Genomic DNA, 17,306 nt, shown 5'->3' on the forward strand with positions numbered 1-17,306 from the left:
ATCCTATGAGACCCCTGCCTACTTCTACTTTGTCTCATGTGACCCTTCATCATATACCACTTTAACCCTGGCTCACTGTGGTCTTCCCACTGAAACATGCAAGCTCTTATTTACCTCAGAGCTTTTACCCTTGCTATTCCCTCTCCTGGAACATACTTTATGCATACTGCTCCCTCCACTGGAATTTTCTTATCCCCATCCTTGGCATGGTGACTATTCCTTGTCCTTTAGGTTCTATAAGATAGGCCTTCCTTGGCAGCCTTTTTTCTTTGTCTACCCTATACTCTATCACTGTTTTCTTCAATTCATAACACTTCTCACAATTTATAATTACATATTTGGTCATTTATTTTCACTTGTTCAACACGTTTATTGGGTACCTTCTTGTGTGATATATAGTGGTTAACACAACACAAGTCTGCCCTCTTCACTAAGTTCCATGATGGGAAGTGACACCCCTGCTTTTGCCAACCACTGTATCCTAGAGCTTATCATAATACCTGGGCTATGCATAGTACCCGGAGGTAAGCAATAAGTGATTGTTAATGATGGAAATTGTTTTGTCATCTATCTCCCTCAGGGGCCTAAAGCAGTGCCTTGTTCATAGAAAGGGTTGGATAATATAGCATAAGTGAGGTGGATAACAATCTTGGACATAAACATGGAAAATGAAAGACTGAGACAATAAGTGCTATAAGTTATGAGGGGCGATCGGTGTGAGCTGGAGTTGCCTAGTGTTTCTCTGTAGCTGGTTTTTTTAATATGAATATATTAATAGAATGGCTTTCAAAGAGGGAAAGGAATATGGAATTATTGTAAACATTCTGAATATTATCAAAAGAAGGCTCCCTAGCACACAGTTTTTAAGTACTGAGAACCACAGAAGAAAACCAGGAGAAGGATGTAGAGACCAGATCTCGAGAGTGAAAACTAAACAGAAAACTTGAGGAGGTTTTTTGTTTACTTTTTTTCAGTAGTTAATAGTTTATTTCAGCCGGGCTCGGTGGCTCAGCCTGTAATCCCAGCGCTTTGGGAGGCTGAGGTGAGTGGATTGCCTGAGCTCGCAGGTTTAAGACCCACCAGAACAACGTGGCGAGACCTCATCTCTGCAAAAAAAAAAAAATTAGCCGGGCGTGGTAGCATGCGCCTGTAGTTCCAGCTACTTGGAAGGCTGAGGCGGAAGGATTGCCAGAGCCCAGCCGATCGAGGCTGCGGTGGCTGGGAGTGGCCACGGCACTCCAGTCTGGGTGATGGAGTGAGACTCTGACTCAAAAAAAAAAAAAAAAAAAAGTTTATTTCAAGAGAAAAAAGAGGAGATATCCACAAACAAAGAACAAAGAATAAGTCTCAAGGAAACAAGTTCTGGACACATGTTAGGAGGTCAATACATGCTTGTCAGATGAACATAAACTCTGGGCACCTGGAAGAGGACCAGACACCTTGTAACTCCGGGGGACAGGAAGATTTGCTTGTCCAGGCTCAGGGATAGCCAATTTTCTGGACTAACAATTCAGAGCTAGAGGCTTAATTGTCAAGCTCTTAGTTTCCATGGGCATTCTCCAGATAGAACATCTTTTCAGAATTCTGTGCTGAGTTAAAACCCCTTCTGCAGGAGTGAAGCATGGAGGTCTATTCAGGACTACGCAGGAATGCTGGGGGTGAGCTCAGGCTAAGTCAAGTGTAATTTCCCCCAAAAGAATGACTTATGCTTCATAAAAAGGATATCCCTAACTCAGCTTCTATTAGGCAAAGGAGGACATTCAGGAACCATATTTTCTGAATCAAAAGGTAGGGCACATATTTGGATAGTAAACTAGATAACTGGAAGAAGACAATTGACTTAGTCTGTGTATTTGAAAGCTTGTCAAGTGAGACATACGTGACATTCATTTTTTTAATGGAAAATAAACTCTGCAGAAGAAATTTGTTTTGTTACTTGCCTCCATCCCTATAACCCAAAATTTTAATGTGAATTACCAGAAAGTCCCAACCCGCTTTTAAATAAAATAGTGCAAATGTTTTGGTTGCTTTCTACATACCAGACACACTGCATATATCTGCACATTGTGTCTCAGAGGCAGGCAAGATGACTTTAGGAAGAGGCTCAGAAAGTGTTACAGAAGGTCTGTCCCTGGAAACCTGGAAGGATTGGAATGGTGGTGGTGTGTGGGTAGGGTTTTCCAAGTATAGAAATAGTATAAGCAAAATCCCAAGACTAGATGGGGGGTGGTGAATACAGAAACACCCAAGAGGGTTTGAGAAAGCGAATCATCCCATTTGGAGCCCAAGAAACAGAATGAACCAAGGGTTGGGTAAGAGGAGCCATGCTAAATATGCTTAATAATGGAGCGTTCAGAGGCTATGAATTAGGAAAGTGGCTGTTGGCATCTCCCCAGTTGTCCCTACATTTGGTAAGTCACCTTGGACTGAGCTTTTCTCTAGCCCTGGGACCTGGTCCTGTCCTACCCCAAATTTTCACAGATTTGAGCGAAAGCCATCACTATTCTTGCCTTCTCCATCTTCTAAAGTCTGCTTTCTCTCTGGCTTCTGTGAACAGAATCTTATGAGTGGAAGTCCATCCAAAGTCTTCAAGGTATTCAGACTTTTGGGAACACTCTTAAGAAGTTTTGAACTAGGAAAGACTATTCCCTTGCTAACATAGGTTCAGATTTGTGGTAGAAAATAGACTTTGTTATCTGCCCCGTCCCCCAAAGACACTCATTTTGGTGTGACTTTGGCTTTTCTCTTTAGGTCACCAGTATACTCAGATAATAGCAGTTAACCATTTGTTAGAACCTACTATATGCTATAACCGCACTGAGAGGTAGGTATCATCTGCATTTTACAGATGAGGAAACTAAAGTGTAGAGAATTTAAATGGTTTTCCCAAGACCACCCAGCTAGAGTGCAGAGGCAAAATCCAAACTCAGATTTGTCAAACTCCAGAGCCCAAACCATACTGCCTCCCATTACACCATACTGTCTATCGATTAGTCTTGTCTTCTTCTTTTTTAATGGAGAAATGGTAAAGCCAGCCCACACTAATAGGAATTTCCAAGGAAGAAAGTTTCATAATCCCACACAATGTTTAACTGCCCTCATGATCAGGAAATTGTTCACTTATGTAACGAATATCCCTCCAAACAACGTGGAAATTCATTTCCTCTTGACTGAGTTTTCCACTCACAGCTGTCGCTTGGCAGCTTTCCTGATATCAAAACAGCCATCAGGATCCTATTCTTACACTCCAGGAGGTCTTGGACTTGTTGGCCTCTGCACATGGGTGTTCTCACTGGCTGCTTTGAATCCCCCCTCCCTAGATAGTGCTGAGTTGGACAAGTCTCTTGGGGAGTGAGAAAGTGACACTTGAGAACATATTGGTTTATTATTACACACAGAGGAGTAAAATTAACCATACGAGGTGCCTCTGAAATTGCCAACAGGAGAATGGCACCACCTTTTTCATTCTGTCTGCCTATTCTGGATGTCTACCTCATCTTCATGTTTGAAACTGTCAAATCATTTAAAGAGTGTGCTACTCAGAGAAGTCCCCTGCCTCCCCAAATCCCAGTGTCCATTGTCTCTGAGTTGCTATTCTATTTTTAAAAACCCACTGAACTCTTCTAGCTCCTTTTAGGGCTAACCTGAGAAACTAGTGCAGATTTTGGCATTAATACCTGATCATTGGGCCAAATGTGTTTCTCGTCCCATGAAATTATACTTGTTTTTTAACCAAGGCATTCATTGCCTTTAAACCAAGGGGGTAGAGTCTTCACAATATCATAAGTCCCTTGTGGGGAATGCTGATCCATCCTCTTGCATCTCATTGGGTAATTCCAGAAATAAATTCAGATGAAAAGGTTGCAAAGAGCATCTTTTCTTTGTACTTTTGGTGTAACTGGCCTTTCTCCTGAGCAGCGCACACAGAACTTTGTCAAATATCAGACTTTGTAAACAGTGTTGGAGAATAGGAGATGCCACTCAAGTGCTGGCTCACCTGCTACATTGGTCCTCATTTGGTGTCTCATTTCGCATCCCGTCATACTCCCTATTATCTTTTTAAAAGCTCGTGAGCATCTTCAATGTTATCTTTGCAAAGTCATGAGCATTTGCAAACAGTAAGTTCTTCAAGGCCTACCTCCCCCCGACACACACACACCAGGAAGTGACTTGTAAAGCAGTGAGGCTGCTATTCTTGCAGAATGGGACTTAAGGGAAGACAGGAGAGCAGCAGCTCTCTCCTAAAATGGACCTGGTGGTGTGCCCTTGCATGGTGGCCTCCTGCTTTGTCAAGCTCTAAGACACTTCTGCTTGTCTTCTGTAGCAATGAGGCCCAGAGCAGGAAATTGTAGGTGAGAATGAACTAAGAATTCCTGGACTGCAATTCCCAGGAAAGTGGTGGGTTGTGGGTGGGAGGAGGTGGTCAGATTATAGCCACTGTGTCACTGTGCCTGATAGCAGCCTGTTAATATTTTATCAGTGATCACATCGCAGTATATAGTGAGCCACCACTTAGGACAGAAGAGAGAGATAACCTGCTGGACTTCCTGTTTGAGGTTCTTTTCTCTCTTGAGATAATAGAATCTCTCATCAAAGCCGGAGCCGCTTGGGCAGGGAGACCAATCTGGGCGAAGGCCAGGCTTCAGCCAGCTGAGGAGGAGCACATGCACTTCCCAGCTTGGGCCTCTGTGTCCCAGAGTGGGTGGCTGCAGGCACGAAATAATCCCCTGTCCATGGGCCCAGGGCTGAGTGGGAGGTAACAGTTGGCCCTGAAAGGCCTCATTGCCTTCCTTTAGCACTACGCTCTCCTCTCCCCTCTCTCCCTTCCCCCATGCCTGTGTTTCTCCTCTAGTCCAGAACCAAAAGCCCCTGGCTACTTGCATGGGTACTGCCTCTGCTGCCCTCAGCAAGTTCCTGCCCAAGGGAAGGAGATGAAGAAGAAGAGACTGAACTCCAGGGTCACTCCCTCTCTCGGAGCCTCTTAGGGGTCCTATGAAGCAAATTCACAAGGGTTCTGGTTAGCTGTGCAGTATATATTATTCTTCCTGTCTTTGTTTTTTGTTTGTTTGGTTTGTTTTCTTTTTGAGACAGGGTCTCACTCTGTTTCCCAAACTGCAGTGAGTGCAGTGGCATGATCCCTCCTCATCACAGTCTCAACCTCCTGGGATCAGATGATCCTCCCACCTCAGCATCTTGAGTAGTTGGGAATACAGATGTGCTACCACCACACCCAATTAATGTTTGCATTTTTTGTAGAGACAAGGGCTTACTATGTTGCCTAGGCTGGTCTCAAACTCCTGGGCTTAAGCAATCCTCCTGCCCCAGCCTCCAAAGTGCTGAGATTATAGGTGTGAGCCACCGTGCCTGGCCCCTGTTACCTTCTTAGCACTGCTCTCAGCCTCTTTCTCAGTTTTCCACAGCCCTTCAGCTGCAGTTTCTTATGATCATCCTTCCCCCGGAAGCTCATGAAGTACCAGGCCCTCATTTCACATGGAGTGGAACTTAAGAGGCCTTACGTTACTATTTTTCTCAGTCCTTGACACCCCTATTTATGTCTCTTTTTTCTTGTCTCTCATAGGACAGTCTGCATTTTGCTTTGTACCACAGATGTGTGTGTCTTATCTCCTCTAGATTAGCTGTCAGCTTCTACAAGGCACAGACTTTACTTTGTTCACCCTTGTCACCCTCAAAGCCGTTAGCATATCGCCTGACACAGTAAGAGTTCAGTTAGTGTGGGCTGGCTGCAAGATGGCTGCTTGGCTGTTTGGCTGGATGAAGGTCTCTCAGAAAGGTGGAGCTTACTTTTCCGCTAAGAAGCCAGTCTTAGTCTTTCACCCCCATTAATGATCCCATAGCAGTAGGTCACTAGGGCTTCACAGGGGAGAAAATATGAGTCACATCATTATCAGAGGAATGAGGGAGGGCAGAAATATTTCTTCTTGTGCAAGGGTCAGAGCCATGAGGCTGGAGCATAGACACAATGGCCTTCACTATCCCCTAGGTCTATGACTAATCTAAATTACTTTATGAGGGAAGGCAATGAGGTGAAGCTGAAAAATGTTTGCCTTGGAACCAGAGCTCAGGAAGATTTCTAGGAAACTACTTAGAGCAAAGCCTTTCTTACTCAACCAACCAAAGGGAACAGTTGCTCTTTGTTAGATCTTCCCTGGCTTTTTTAGTTGAAGATGAACTTCTAACTCCTGCTGAAACTTCCCAGATTAACCAAGGTAGGAGAACCCCTCCAGGCCAGTCTCATTCTAAGTTGAAGGTAAGCTTGTGCCCATTTTCCTCAAAGGTCCTTATATTCCTGTAGCAGACAGGGACATGAAGGCTGAAGGAGTTTGAAGAGCAACATGCCCTCATACACCTCTTGAGACCAGAATCCTGGGTCCACATTGCTCCAAAGAGTTCCCAAGCTTATGTTCAGACTGTGACACTCTGTAATTTGAAATTAACCCACCTCTCTGGGTCTCTATTTTGTCTCCTGTAGAGACCTGCTTCACTGGGGTATTTAAAAGATGCAGTGAAATCAGTGGATCTGAAAGTACTTTGGCAGCCAGATGGTAGGTCATCAGACCCTATACCTGATTGATGCCCACTCAGCACAGCAGAGCCAGCAACGCAATCCTATTTTCCAACCTCCAGTTTCCCTCAGTCAAGGGCTCTAGGGTTCTTACTGTCAGACCAGAGACATGACCCCTTGTCAAGCTTCTGTCCAGAGAGCCCTCTCTCTCTCTCTGCTTGTCCTGCTGCTGCTATTCCCTCTAAATAGGTTTGGATGCTGGGATTTTAGCCTGTACAACAAAGAAGGCCCACTTCAGAAGTACAAGTGTAGTATCGAGTATAACAGGCTCCTATGTGCTCAGACCCTCTAGGTCCAGGGACTGGTTAAGCTGAATCCTGTAGGGGGACCCATTATTGTCAGTGTTGCCACAGTTAATACTCTTATGAAAGAGGCTTTGTTAATGCCCAGTGAAGTTAGAACAGGGCCAAATCACCGGCCTCTCAAACTCCCACATCTTCAGAGTTAGAGGAATTGGAACTGAGGTGCCGTGTCTTATTCAAATGTAAGCATCACCCTGGTGGGACAGCCGTCTGGCCCCAAGCTGGCCTACTGGCCAGCATGGCAAGAGGGGTAGTTCCAGGTGTGTACTTGGTGAATTGGTCCTGTTTTCCCAGGTCACCCTCATGGGAGTCCTTTCCCTGTGCACCCTCATTGTTATCTGACTGGCCATAAGTTACTTTCCCCAGGCAGATTGTGGACCTCCAGATGGCTCTTCCTATTGGATGTGAGTAATACTGAATCAGTAGGATCCTATTTGGGGAGTCAGGAGACTGGGGAACTAACACCAGCTGTGTAGCCCTGGGAAAATCTATACTTGTATGGGCCTTAGTTTCCCCATCTGCCAAATGGAGACAATCAGATCTATTTCACCTTTCCTTAATAGTGGTTCAGAGAATGAAAAGAATACAAAACATAATAATTTAGCAAATAACTTAAATGAAACAATTGTGAAAAGGGAAGGGCCCTGGACAAGGTAAAGAGGTTAGAGTTCCCTTGAGGAGCGGGATTGTTATGCTTTCTAATTGTTTCCAGTAAAGTCTAGAATTTTCTATCCACCCTGTGGAGAGAAAGGCCAGCTTCCACCCAACCTCCCTCCCTTTAGTCCAAATCCCTCCAGTCTTACCTGCCCTGTCTGGATCCCTTTTAATCAATAAAACAGTTACTCAATCAACAAGTGTTTATTGATCACCTACTGTGTGCCCAGCACTGTTACAGATAGTCTGGATGATACAGAGAAGTCTAAGATATGACCCCTGCCCTCCAAGAATTTACAATATACTTGTGAGATCAGACACACACATGAAAAGGTAACTATCAATCAAAAGTTGTGAATAATAAGCATCAAGAAGCAATTTTATATATTGAGGGTTGGAGGAGGGAGGGGTAGGGGAGGAACGGAGTGGTCAGAGAACGCTCAATAAGGAAGGTGACTCTGAACAAGTGCTCCAAACATAAGGAGGACTTGACTAAGGTGAGGAGGCCTTCCAGGCTGGGATAACAGCGGGAATATAGGCAAGAATGTGGATACAGGAAAGGCATGTTAGGCATGATAAATGGGCACCTTCTACTGATACAGGCTTGTGGGAGTGTACTGGAGTTTTCAGAAGCTGCTCATGCCTAAGTTGGCAAAGAAAAATGTCTTCGGTTTATGGCCCCTACTCCCACTCCAGGGGGAACGGTTGGTTTTCAGATTTCAGAGATGGAACTGTCTTCCTGAGAACCATTCTCTACTCTTCCACCCTGACTGTAATCCCAGGCAGCGGCTCAGCTATCACTCAGACCTTGGACATGAATGTGCCACGCTGGAGCCCTTGGATGTCCTCTAGCAACTCTGGAATATCTTCTGATGGATGGTGGGGAGAATGAGAAGGGGCCCGTTTGGTGCTGTGGTCTTTCAGTCTTTCAGAGACTCTTTAGCACTCTGTGGGTAGATCCCAGGGGGCCTGATCTCAATCTTTGGGGCTGATTTTCCAATAGGCCTGACGACTCTGGGGGTTGGGCTGCCTTTTTCTGACACAGTAGAAACACCCATTGGAGCCACCACACATGCCCATGCAACTTCTTAGATACCAAAGTTCTTATTCTTTCCCAGCCACATCGAGGAGTGGTATCTTCCTCAGTACTCCACAGCACTCATGCTGTCATTCCCCAGACAAGGGCTGTCTCTAGAAAAACTGGTTTACTATTCCTAAGGAAACCATTGCCTAGGGCCCTTAACCTTGTGGTTTCAGCAGAAGGCCAGGTCAGGCATCCCAGAGGGAGGAAGGGGTCTCAGCGGAAGTTGGGACTGCAACTTCTGAGGCAATTCCTCAGTGGAGTCAGTCTGCTGCCACCTGAGTTTTCACCATATCTTCTTTCCTTGTGCATTCCTCAAGCCGCAGACTTGATCCCCGACCCACAAATGTGAGGGAATTCTGGGAAATGCCCTGGAAAATAGTCCTGGTCTACTTTTTGATACTGGGATGCCTTCCCATTTTCTCATCCTGCACCCAGTTGCTTTCTATTCCCTGGATACCATGCGATGGCTTTATTTCAGTTCATGCACAAACCAGTCTGGACACTGTGGAGTCATAACAAGAGTGGGATGGAGGTTCCAGGGCCTATTACTGATCAATCAGTTTCTTTGAAGAGAGGCTTAAGAAGGAGGTTAGAACTATGCCCATAAAAGCCACCACTTATCCTTCTCCCTATCCCCAACAGTGAGCTAAGTGCCAACCTCAGCCAGAGGGAGAGGGTCTTTGATCATAGAGGGTCAGTGGGATGTGATTAGTGGGTTTTGGGATGAATTCCCAGGTAAACCAAAGGGTGAAGGGAGCCTCTAGGGTCGAGCTAAAGGTAGGGGAGTGGGGTACCAAATTGAGGGTTGGGGACTCAGGATGGGAGAGGACAAGGTGAGGGAAACAGAAAGACTGGCGTGGCGAGCATCCTTGGCAATTCAACCTACATACAGTCACACTAGCTCCTGTTTCTGCCTTCGCTCAATCCAATGGCCAAAGTCAGTCTATCCTCAGCAGCACCTTCTGACACAATCCAGTGGCAATGTCCCTCATCTGTGGCCCTGGGGGGTCTGTCCACTGGTTTTCACAGACCCAGCCACCCCCCAGCTCTGGCCCCTGGTTCTTCACACATACCCTGTCAGGCTGTAGGAGTTGAACTCACTCTTGACTTTGGGAGGTTGACCAGGCCTTGGAGAGCTCCTAGTGGCAAGAGGCTGGGCTTGGTAGGCATCATAGTAGTTGGAGCGATTTCTCTGGAATGGGCAGGAAAAGCAGAGGATTATTCCAGCTACCATTGAGAACAGGGAGGAAATAATGCCCAAGTAAAGAGCCTCTCCAATCTCAAATTTCATGCTGTCAGGCACCAGTGGTGAGTAGAAGTCCCGCAGGATCCCGTGAAGATTCCAGACAACAGGAATGAAGCCCAGGAGGCCTCCAAGGATGAAGAAGACGCCGCCCACTACTGCCACTCTGTCTTTGGCTCGGGATTCCTGACAGAAGACTGTGCATCTCATGCCCACCACAGAGATAATGCAGGCCAGTGAGGAGATTGCACTGGACGTCACCATCATGGCCTGGGCAGCCTGGATGTCGGCGGGCAAGCCTAAAAGAGTACTGTAGATGTCACACTGGGTGATGCCTGTGCTGTGTGTGGCACACTCCATCCAGAGGCCCTTGGAGAAGCCAACTGCCGTCACAATGCTGGCACCAACATAAGAACTTGTTCGCCAGCTGGGGAGCAGCATGGCAACCAGTGTGCCCAACAGCCCCAGGAGGCCTAGAATGTAGCCCACAAGTTGGAGGCCAAGAGAGGCCATGGTAGACCTCTCAGTAGAAGCGTCTTCAGGACCCACTTTCTTGTCTTCTGGCTTCAGCTATTGCTCCTTGGATCTAGGCTTTAATTCCTCATCTCACAGTGTCTCTGCCAGGTTGACTCCTTAAAGTGTCTGTGGGTGGCCACACGCAGGCTCAAGAAGGCATCTAGAAGACCTAAAAAAAAAATCCATAAACCAGATTAAATATTGACCAGAAGCTTATGAGAAACCAGAAAATGCTGAATGCCTTTTGACCTTTGTTATCTTTGGAAATAACACATGAGAAAGGGGAAAAAAAAACAAAAACTTTGAACATGGAGCCAAAATGTCATCGCCTCCTGCGTAGGCACATGTCTTATACTGGCAGCTAGACAAAATCAGGGGTCAGACAGGTGGCTACTTTCCAGGAAGGTAGTGATGGCAGTGGCAGTTGTGGTGGCTGTATTAATTTAAGTGCTGGTCTCTAAGGCCTACTGTTTAACACATTGCCAAGCAACAGTGCCACAGGGCCCCTCAATTGCAGACTGAGGTCAAACTTCAGGGGACTACATCAGGAAGAACAGGTCCTAGAATATAGCTTTGGACTCTATCTTGTTAGAGGTTTCTTGAATCTCCAGGGGCCTAGAGAATAGTGACCTAGCCCTGGATTATCCTGCCCATAGTGAAAATGTTATCCAGGGCAGATTGGGGCAGGCAACAAAGCCTTCTGTCCATTCTCTGAGAATTCAGATCCTCCCAGCCCTGTCCAAACCCCCCTCTGAAAGCTAGCTAAGACCCTTCTGAATGTATAACACACACAGATATTTCATACCTGGTCTCCTAGTAGATGCTCCCACTAGTCCTAATAGATACCTTCACCATCAGTCTTTCAGATGATGAAGGAGCACCCTGGAACAAAGGTTCCAGGGTCTGGAGGGAGTCCTGAAATTCCCTGGGCTATCTGTATGGGGCACTAGGGCAGACAGAGGAAAGCGTAGCTGCTCTAGAGCAGGGGACTTTGTAAGAGGCAGGCATCTGAGCCAATCCTTTGGAATCTCAGAGCTGTACAGGATTTTTGCAGTGTCCAAGGACCTCTACTCTTGCCAAGGTTCAGGATACTAAGAGTCTAGGGCACACCTTTCTCCCCATTCTCTACATGACCCTCCAACTCACTAATTTTTCAACCCATTATAATAATCTGGCTATTTCATTTTAGTCTTTTTCAATATTTTTCTTTTCCTATTCATCTCTTAAATGTGAGTGTTCCTCAGAAGTCCATCCTTTTCTCACTCAACACTGTCTCTGAGCAAACTCATCTGCCCACAGAATTTAATCTGCTACCCATCCACTGGCTCTCCCAATCTGAATTTTCAACCTGGACCCTCCTGAGCTTCAAGATTGGCAGAGCAATCACCTAGTCAAAATGTCCACACGGAAATATAGGCGCCTCAAATTCGACATACCCATAAGAACATTGCCTCTTTCATTGTACCTTTCACCAAACAATTCTTTTCTGGATGCTCTGTGGTCAATGACTGATACCTCTATCTATCCCCTTGTGCTGGACCAAAATCCTTGTCACCTTTCTTGCATTATCTCCTGCATCCTACAGTTACTTTGTCCCATCAGTTCTACCTCTTGAATATACTTCAAATCTATGGCTCCATTCTCTCCATTTCCATTACTTTCCTGGTCCAGGTTTTCATCATTCTCTCTCACCTTGAGTATAGCAACAGCTTCCTAACTGGTCTTAGTTTCAATTCCTTCTTCAGACTGTTGCCAAGGTGATCTTTCAACACATTAATTTGATCATGTCACTACTCTACATAAAACATCCCAATGGCTCCCCATTGGCTAAAGGATCAAGTCCAAACTTTTTGTACTCCATGACCTCTCAAGCTTCATCTCTTGCCATTCTCCTTCTCGTACCCTATATTCTTGCTGAACTAAATTACTTTCAGTTCCTCAGTCATGTCATGTGATCTTGTGCTCCCAAATCTGAGAACAAGCTGTTCTAAGTGGAATGTCCTGAATTCTTCTTCCTATGTTCAGTGCCTTCTCCTCTTTTAGGACTCAGCTCAGATGTCTCTTACTCTAGCCTGGGTCAAGTGTTCTTTCAGCATCTTGTGTTTATTACTTCTATCATAGTGATAGTAACAATAATAATAGCAACACTTATCTAGTGTTTGTTATGTGACCATGATAAGCACTTTACATGTGTTAACTCGTTTAATCATCACAAGATTTTTTTTTTGTGGTAGGTACTAATAATCCCTATTGTATAGACGACAACACTGAGATAGAGATAGTACTCTTTGCACTATATTGCAATTTCCTCTTTAAACTCTTATTCATCCCCATCAGTATGGGAGCTACTTGAGAGCAGTCATTCTACCTTATTTAACTCTGTGTCTTATGTGCCTCACATAGTGCTTAACCCAGAGCAGCATTTCCGAATATGTCTTCTTAATGAGTTAATACAAGCAGTCAAGAGGCTTGAGGGTCTCCATATGACTATAAGATAGGGACTTCCTAAATGAGTCAATGATACTTGAATGTAAGGGTCAGAAAAGTGCTGCCCAACATTGGGAAAGAAGACTGAGAAGAGGACGGAGGATCAGAGGAAGAAAGAGGTAAAGGAAAGGAGGGAGGGAGGGAGAGAGAGAGAGCAAGAGAGAGAGACAGAGACAGAGACACAGGGACAGAGAGTAGAGTTTCACCATTATCCATCTATCTATCTGTCTATCTATCTATCTATCTATCTATCTATCTATCTATCTATCTATCTATCATCTATCTATGCATTTGTTGAATATTTTGTCTCTTCAACCAAATTCTAAACAATTTGAGGATGAAAAAACATATGTTAAACTTTTGGTCCAGGCATGGTGGCACACACCTGTAGTCCTAACTACTTAGGAGGCCAAGGCAGGAGGATCACTTGAGGGCAGGAGTTTGTGACCAGCCTGGGCTACATAGCAAGACCTGTCTCTAAAAAAATAAAAATAAATAGCCAGGTGTGGTGGCATGTGCCTGTAGTCTCAGCTACTGGGGAGGCTGAAGCAGGAGGATCACTTGAGTTCAGGAATTTAAGGCTACAGTGAGCTATGTTCACACTACTAAACTCCAGCCAGAGTGACAGAGTGAGACCAGGTCTCCAAAAACAAACAAACAAAATACTTCTATTGTGCCTCTGCAGAATTGGGCGTATGGTTGATAGTCAATTCTGTTCACCAGTGTTGACTATGATAATGCAAATGTTGATACAAAGTAGTGCAGAACAGGAGCTAATAAACATTTGATGAGTGGTGGGGAGGGAGATTATCTCTCTGTCATCTCATCGTGTTCCTCTTCTTCATAAAACTGTCTTCTTCCTTATTTTCTGTAGCACCACTGTTTTCCCTACTCCTCAAAATGATTCTTCTAGGTCCTTTATAAGTTCCTCTTCCTCTGCCCACTCTTTAAATCTAACTATTCCTCCAACCCCAAGGCTTCATCTAGACTGCTTTTCTTATTCTTTGCACTTTACATGGGTGATCTCATCTATTTTGTCTCCATGCCAGTGACTCTGAATCCATACCTGTGCCATAGATCTCTCTCCTGAACTCAAGATTTGTCAACTGCATTTGGAATGGCTCCACCTGAATATCTTAATGGCATCTCAAATTCAACATTTGCAAAGCTGACGTCATCTGTCCTCTTCTCTCCTCACCCTCAAACTACTCCTCATATAGTGTTCCCTATCCCCAATAACTCAAGCCAGTAATCCTTGGTTCATCACCTTTTTTGGATATATAATTAATTATGGAGTCCTGTCAAATCTACCTTAAAAACAAACTATGAGTCCATCCACTTTTCATCTCCACTGCCCAAACCTTAAGACCATACAGCCATCTTTTCTTCTCCATTAGGAAATCTCTTAGGTACCTCAAATTGGTCTTCCTCTTTCTACTTCTGCCCCATTCCTGCAATCAATGACCCATCCAGTAGTGCATCTTTCTAAAGTGGAAATCAGATCATGACTGTCATCTCATCCTTTGCCATACTTAAAAAGCTCCAGGAGCTCTTTTGTGCCTTCAGGATCAAATTCTAACTCTCCAGGCCAAGAATCCAGGAAAGCCCACTATTGTCTGAACCCTGCTTTTCTCTGTAGCCTCATTGCTCCCTGCTAGCCTCCAGTCTCATGTGTTATTCTCCTGCACATACACACATGATCCAGTCGTAACTAAGCACTTTAATTTCTCTGAATTTTCCTTTGTCTCTATCTCCAAGCCCTTAGAGAAGCTGTTCTACTATCCACCATTTGGTTGGAAAGTTGCTAGTCATCCTTCAGGATTCATTCTCTCTTTTGAAACTGTCCTTGGGCACTTCCCTCTTCTTACCCAGCCTGGTTTAAATACTTTTCCTTTGTTCCTTCTGCTGGTATCTGAGCTTTAGGTAAGAGTTGGTGAAATGTCTTGAGGTTTTCAAGGGAAAGACCTGCTGCCTCCCAGAGGAGCAGCTTCTGTTTCAGCCTTCCTGAGATGGCAGCAGAAGAACCAAGCTCGAGTTTCCCATGGGCATCAACAGTGCTCCTGAGAGGAGCACCTCTCCCCAGAGACAGTCCTGGCTAAGTAGAAGTAGGGAAGTATTTTGAGGCAGAGTGAGAGTAGAGTCAATAAAATGCTATCACTGAGGCTTGGAATCTCTAGAGAGTCTGACTTGGCATAACTGGGCAGCAGGAAGAACAAGTTGTTGGAGCTCATTTGAATGACCCCATGGGAGGGTTTGCTTTCAGCTAGGGTCAGGAAGACAGGGTCAACCAATGGCAAGTGGTTGGGTGGTGAACCAGGCTAGATTCAGCCAGGTTTTTGTTTTTTTGTTTGCCTGATGAGCAGTTGAGACTAGGACAGACAGGGTATAGATAAAGGCTCCTAGCATGAGGATCAAAAGGGTTTCTTGTCGTAGTTCTGCCTGGAACCTGTTGAGGAAGTCCTTAACTTTTCTAGGCCTTAGTTTGCTCATTTCCAGGGTTATGAGTCTCAAATAAGGTAATGGGGACAGGAAGCCACTTTGACAAATACAGAAGGCTGAAGAGCTGTTATTAGCAGCAGGCAGCTTTACAATAAACTTCTCTATGAGGGATTCTCCTAGAAGCTAAGCACTGGCTGCTCTGGAGGTACAGAGAACCCTAGGCCTTGCCAACTGAATTTGTCTTCTGGGCATGAGTCAACATACTCCTTGGTCCAAGGGCTGGACAGGAAGGTTTCACTTAGGATCCTTCCCAAATCTTCCTTCAGGAAGAAGATTGAGCTGCAGGAGAGGATTAGGAGGGTCAAGACTGACAGCAGCTCCTGCTCTGCTATTTTCCCCATCTCTTGCCCCAAGAGTCTTGCAGATGATATCCCTTCTCTGGGGGCACCCTCATAAGGCTGCATGGGAGAGGTCATGGGGTTCTTAGGCTCAAGAAAGGACCTAGTGTGGCCTCCTGGAGGTAATAGAAGCCACCAGAGCCCTCTTCTGTCAGTCAAATTCATTTCTCCATCCCTTAATCTCACTTCTCTTCAGAGAACTAAGATACTTGCCCCCCTCTCTGAACCTCAGCCCCAGCTGCCAAGGGCTCTAGTAGGTGGCAAGCCATTCCTTTGAGGCCCTACTTTCTGGAACATTTGTCCTTGGAGCAGTTCACCTTTCATTCTGCATCAGTTGATGCTCAGAGAATTGCAACTGGATTGAGAGACTTTCTAATTATTTTGTTTTAAAAAGAAGTTTATTTTTGTCCTAACCATCAAAGCAAAGCATTATCACTTTGGAACACTGGAAAACACAGAAAGGCAGGATTTAGAAAACAAAAATCACCTAAAATCTCCCCAGCTAGAAGTGCTGTGAATGTTATGGTTTCAACTCCATTTTCAAGGAGGGTGCATGAAGAGAATCATGCCTCAGACCAAAGAAGGAATTTCTAATGACAGATTTGTAGACTAGTGGGAGAGAGTCATTTAAGGGCTTCAAGGGGAGACCTGATTACTTTCCTCAGGAACCTACCTTCTGCTGCCTTCCTGAGACTTCATGTCGAGGAGTGAGAGAGCACCCGTCTGGCCCTCCTCAGCTCCCCACCCCCGAGTTAGGCAGACAGATAAACCAGTGACTCCTTTCCTCCCATTTTTATCCCGGTCCTTTTGCCCCCAAAAGCCCCAGCCAGAAATTACTTTATTTGAAGAGTGCTTCCTCTGGCCCTGTAGTTTTAAAGAGTGGAATCTTTTTTGATAGCTTCAAAGAAACAAATACAACCAACCCAGTGTCACCGGAATTCTCCAACCTCCCACCCCAGTATCCTTTGTTCAGAAATCCAGGGTGGCTCAGCCTGGCTCCACCATGGGCTAAATAGATAACAACTAGGAAGGAAAAGTGCCCACCTAGTGAATTTAAAAGCAACTAAATCAGGATTGAGATACTTACAGAGTAGTTCTTTTGCAGAGTCTTGAAGGGAGAGATGCCCCTGAAGAGGAAGAAAGGGATCCTGAGGGAGGGGAGCAAAGTACAAGGGGCCACGGGCTGAGGTGATAAAGGATTTCTAATTGTTAACCACAGCTTTGCAAAATCCATCTGCAAATCTGAGCCTTGGGTCAAAGACTTATTACAGATCAGAATTAAACCCCTGGAGGCTGGGAAAGATTGAGATACTTAAAAAAAAAAAAAAAAAGGTTTGGTGGGTTGTGTGTGTGTGTGTGTGTGTGTGTGTGTGTGTGTGTGTGTGTGGGTGAATACACCTATCTAGTTAGTGAGCTTATGGGTTGTCTCTAGGCTGAAACCCCTAGTTAACTAGGCAACTATTGGATTAAGTCAACTCGTTGAGTCAGTTACCAAGCTAGTTAGGAAAAGGGTTGAGGACACTGGGTGAGTATGCTTGCTATCTAGGTAGCTAACGAGTTAACTCAGTTGGATGAAACAGCTAGCTAGCTAGTTAGCTAA

The 17,306-nt window shown here is 45.1% G+C and overlaps 1 protein-coding gene across 3 annotated transcripts in view; it reads right to left on the minus strand.

The window, feature by feature from the left end:
- Positions 1-9,025: 9,025 nt before the first annotated feature.
- The window catches only part of CLDN2 (claudin 2), a 30,781-nt gene continuing 22,500 nt past the window's right edge, over positions 9,026-17,306 (minus strand). For 2 of the 3 annotated variants that reach the window (XM_008072858.1, XM_008072859.1), the window contains exon 2: positions 9,026-10,551. In XM_008072858.1, coding sequence (XP_008071049.1) covers positions 9,687-10,379 — 693 coding nt within the window. In that variant the 5' untranslated portion in view covers positions 10,380-10,551 and the 3' untranslated portion in view covers positions 9,026-9,686. Of the gene's footprint in view, positions 10,552-16,793; positions 16,983-17,306 lie in introns of those variants that run through there. The other variant, XM_021706347.1, reaches the window with a different exon arrangement.

The sequence above is a fragment of the Carlito syrichta genome, unplaced genomic scaffold (genome assembly GCF_000164805.1).
Source record: "Carlito syrichta isolate Samal-C Ts95f unplaced genomic scaffold, Tarsius_syrichta-2.0.1 Scaffold315473, whole genome shotgun sequence".
NCBI classification, from domain to species: Eukaryota; Metazoa; Chordata; class Mammalia; order Primates; family Tarsiidae; genus Carlito; species Carlito syrichta.